Source organism: Rattus rattus, chromosome 4 (assembly GCF_011064425.1).
Source record: "Rattus rattus isolate New Zealand chromosome 4, Rrattus_CSIRO_v1, whole genome shotgun sequence".
Taxonomy (NCBI): domain Eukaryota; kingdom Metazoa; phylum Chordata; class Mammalia; order Rodentia; family Muridae; genus Rattus; species Rattus rattus.
The window spans coordinates 122,472,498-122,477,497 of NC_046157.1; the positions used below are offsets into that span (position 1 = coordinate 122,472,498).

At 39.6% G+C, this 5,000-nt stretch overlaps 1 protein-coding gene across 1 annotated transcript in view; it reads right to left on the reverse strand.

Moving 5' to 3' along the window:
* Positions 1-5,000, reverse strand: part of Hibch (3-hydroxyisobutyryl-CoA hydrolase) — a 164,638-nt gene that overhangs the window by 148,055 nt on the left and 11,583 nt on the right. Inside the window, exons 4-5 of the mRNA XM_032899734.1 lie at positions 4,466-4,550; positions 1,364-1,444 (exon numbers count right to left, since the gene is read on the reverse strand). Of these exons, the coding sequence (XP_032755625.1) occupies positions 1,364-1,444; positions 4,466-4,550 (166 nt within the window). The remainder of the gene's footprint in view (positions 1-1,363; positions 1,445-4,465; positions 4,551-5,000) is intronic.

Sequence of the window (5,000 nt, forward strand, 5' to 3'; positions counted from 1 at the left end):
ATGGAACTAGATAATAACATTCTGAGTGAGGAAACCCAATCACAAAAAAAAAACAAAAAACAAAAACAAAACAAACAAACAAAAAAACCACACATGGTATGCACTCATTGATAAGTGGATGTTAGTTCAAAAGTTCAATTGTACCCAAGGTACAGTCCACAGACTACCTGAAGCTCAAGAAGAAGGACGACCAAAGAGTAAATGCTTCAGTCCTTCTTAAAAGGGAGAACAAAAATATTCATAGGAGAAGATATGGCGACAAAGTTTGGAGCAGAGACTAAAGGAATGGTCATTCAGAACCTTTCCCACCTGGGGATCCAGCCCATATATATATACAACCACCAAAACTGGACAATATTAATGAAGCCAAGAAGTGCATGCTGATAGGAGCCTGATATAGCTGTCTCCTGAGAGGCTCAGCCACAGTGTGACAAATACAGAGGTGAATGCTAGCAGCCAACCTTTGAACTGAGAATAGGATCCCCTTTGGAGGAGTCAGAGAAAGGATTGAAGGAGCTGAAGGGGCTTGCAACCCTGTAAGAACAACAATACCAACCAATCAGAGCTCCCAGGGACTAAACCACTACCCAAGAGTACACATGGACAGACCCATGGCTCCAGCTGCATATGTAGTACAGGATGGCTTTGTGGGGCACCAGTGGGCGAAGAAGCCCTTGGTCCTGCCAAGGCTGGACCACCTAATGTAGGGGAATGGCAGGGTGGTGAGTCAGGAAGGGGGTATGGTTGGGGACGGGGAACAACCTTCTAGGACAAGCAGTACAGGGATGGGATTGGGGCTTATGGACGGGAAACCAAGAGAGGGAGTAACATTTGAAATGTAAATAAAAAATATTCAATTAAAAAAATCAGAATAATGAAAAAAATGTATTGTTCCTATAACATTATACAAAATCAGAATAGCTACTATGTCTAGACTTATGCATACAAATGTTGTATTAATTTAACTCTTCAAAACATGTTTGGCTAAACTAAATGTCACTTCACTTGCATAGAAACCTAGAACTCTGACTGTAAAGAAATTTCCACTCCAGAGTTCCTGGAAAAATAGAAAATGATACTTTATTTTCATTTAGGAACCTGGGACCTAAGTTTTTAGTCTTCTGAAAAATCTAAATGATCAGGAATACATATATTCACATTGATTTTAGACAATTAGAATTTAGACTAGTTTATGAGTAGTAAAATATAATTATTCTATAACAAGGAAATAATTTTATCAGTATGATCATCATGTAACAATGAATGTTTCCATAGAGTGCCTATTGGTTGCATTTTAACATACTACAGTGTCATCCCATCTGTGGATTCCAAGTTCAAAGCCCAGAGCAGATCGCACACATACCAATGGCATTGTTCAGGATATATTCTTCTCTGAATAAATCTTGACTCAAAGTCTGCCCTGCTTTTTTAGCTTCTGAGAGTGCTAAGGAAGGAAGGAAAAAGAAGAAAATCAAGACAAGAACAATTACAAATCAAAGATGGCTTACAGTCAATACAGTCTCAGATGTTAAAAACCTTGTAATCATTAAGTGCTGAGAGGAGGGGGACTTTCAGATGGCTTAAATGTTTGAAGTTACCCATATTGGTGACACATTTCCCTTCGGTAGAGACCCATGATCCATCATCAAACTTTCAAAGAAAAAAAATTTTCTTTTACTTATTGTAAATACACACACACACACACACACACACACACACACACACACACACAAACAACTGATTTTTCACCCACAGTTCCTAGCTCAAGTCCCTCTTCAAAGTAGGTCACAAACACTAGAACCTCTCTACTCAAAGGAGGTCACAGTCTCTGTTCTTTCCCTTCCACTACTTAGAACTGGTCATAGAGACATTCTGACCTGGATCACAACACCCTCATTTGAAGAGTCCTGTTTCAGATCTCAGAGGAAAAAATGAGCAAAGAAAGCAGAGTCCCATTTGATTTACTTGAATTAGCTTGGACCAATCGCATCTCCCTCTAAGTTTAACTCATGCTTACATAATGAAGTCTTCAGAAAATGCAAAGGCTCCAGAACAATTAGAGATAATTTGTTAAGAGAATCTATCCTGAACGATGTCATTGGTTTATGTCTGTGCTTCACTCTGAGCTCTGAAGTTTGAGATTCAATAGACCACCATGGCCTCCACACAGCCAAAAGAGCACGGAAGCTCCTCAGCCACTCCCTGTGCCTTACCCTATCCCCGTATCATTTAAAAGAGGACAGTACATGGAAGTGTCACTCCAAATTCTGGGACCACTGTAGCATACTAACGGAGCCAGGCAACAAAACCCCAGCTGCCCAAGTTTCTTGGAGGGGATGGCATCATACGGTGCACTGTGAGTGTCCTCTAGGTGATCTCTAACACCTAGTATATACTGTTGCCACATGGTATTGGGGGGAGAATAAGGAGAAAAAAAGGTTGTACCTGTTTGGCACAAATATTTCCGATCTACAGTGAATTGAATCCATAAGGCAGAATGTCAGACACCAAGAGCCAACTACACTCTCCTAAGAAAGACCTGTGGTGGCTGTGCTATTGTGACGCAAATGAAGGATACTTTCCTGGGAGGGGAGGGGGGACACCCTATCTGTTGTTCTTTGCTGAGCTAGAGGCTTACCCACTAATTCTAAGAATCTAACTTTACCCCCAAACTTTCTCAGAGTCCCTTCTACTTTTATTTTAAGCTAATTTTATATAAATCAACTAGTTATATATAAATTAAAATTAAATTGTATTCACCTTCAAAGTATCTACTTATTGTAGAATTTTCCAGAATTGCATTGTTTTGCACATACATGCTAGAATAATTCTGGAATTTCTACTGTATTTCTAAAAGACTATACTGTTAGTCCTGGGTGGTGTTAATATTAGTAACGTCCCCATAGGCTCAGTTACCTGAACCCTAGGCCACGGCTTGTAGTGCTGTTTGGGGAAGGTCTGGGAGTTACAATCTTGCTGAAGAAACTATGTCACTGGGGCAAGCATTGAGGGTTCATAGCCTCACCCTACTTAAAGATGAAGATAAGCCCAGGTCTCTGTGCCCTGCTCTGGCTACCTACTAACTATCATTCCTTCCCTGTCTCCAACTCTCCCCTTACCAGAGGCTAAAATAAGCCTTTCCTCCTGTAAGTTGTTTTGGTAACAGGGTTTCATCACAGAACAGTGACTCAAACTAGAACAACTCATTTTCAGAAACTGCTCACAACTCAAAGCAGCTAACCTCACAGTTGTACATGTGTACACACACACATATACGGACACGTCACAAACACACTACACACAGGTACAAAGCACACAGGCACAGGCATATAGGTACGCACATGTTAGCAAAGGCATATAGTCATAGGCACACATGTGCCATACACACAGGTACATAGTCACACATTCAAACAAAGTCTCAGACACACAGTCTCTCTCTCTCTCTCTCTCTCTCTCTCTCTCTCTCTCTCTCTCTCACTCACACACACACACACACACACACACACACACACACACACATACACACACACATTTTATATCACATGTATATGCAGTCACAAGTATTCCAGCATACACACAGTCACACACATGCACACACAGGCACACATGCATAACCCATACACACCCAGAGGATTCATGTTGTGGACAAAAAAACAATTTAGTTAACACATCGCTTTAAGCAATTAAGTTTTCCATTATGAAGCAATTTTAACTGTCAGTTACTTTAAACTGAGTGAGCGTGTGAATCTGATCCTGAATCTATGTTTTCCTTCCTACTCATAACGCAATGGTTTACATAAACTTGTAAATTTGGTGAACAAAGGTTGTCTTTTAATAATTAAACAAAATTAAATACTTAAAAAATATGTAAAATTAGAACACCAGGGAAAATCCCCTAGCCATATCAATCCCATAAGAAGCAACATACTGCCAAAATGCCTTTCAGCAGGGACAACCAGAGTGATAGCAATGAGTTCATAACTCTTATCACGAGAACAAATAAGTATTATCTTAAATACATGAACTGAATTGAGCAATAATAAAAAGCAAATTTTCATTTATGTGCGTTTAATCACATAGTATTACACAATAGACTCTAACTCTAACTGCATTCACAGAAGGTACCTGCTCTGAATTGAGAGGTAGGGAAGTAATGAAGTCAGCACACAGCAGGTTTGGAAAACATTAAGTCCTTCACATGGCGATGTTGTTGGTAATATTAGGGGCAGGACACATGCCACAAGTGGAGAACAAAAGATCTAAACTTCAGCACTGGACATGTGTAGTAAAATAAAATCTCCATTCGAATGATAACAAATTCTCTATATTTTAACCTTTAACTTTTAAAGAACTATTAACATACACCAAACAATTCTAAAAAGCAAACCAAATAAAAATTATCTCAAGTATTTCCATACTTATTAGTTGTAGTGAGGGAACAGTTTACAAGGGGCAGGCGTTCTACCTTTGATGTCCCCTCCAGCACAGAAGGCCTTTCCTCCAGCTCCCTTTATGATGATCAGGAATGTATCTGGGTCTCGTTCCCACTTCTACATAAAAGATGATAACGGCTTTTGAGAGCATAGTAAATACAAGCTCATTTCTAAGATACATTCATATACATCTGTGTGCACATCTGTGGCCCTCATAAACACATGCAGAGGAACAGGTCCCACCAATTTCATTTCATTTCATCTTCTAAGTACAGTCTGGAATAGTGCAGGAGTATCAGTCAGAGCTCTAAGAGAAGATAACCAAATCCATGCCTAATGTATTTTAGGCACTGGGTCATATGCATTTATGAGTCTAGGAAACAAATCAACCCCAAGAATGCTGGTGTGTTTTGCAGCAATAACCTTTCTCCCACTCGAGAAAAGACTCTGTTATACCAAAAAAAGTTACTACACGGGTAAGTTCTTACAAAGTTTTTTTTAAACTTGAGGGTGCTGAGAGTTTCACTGAGTCTAGTAATACAATCAGTGCGATGAAGAATGTGGGGT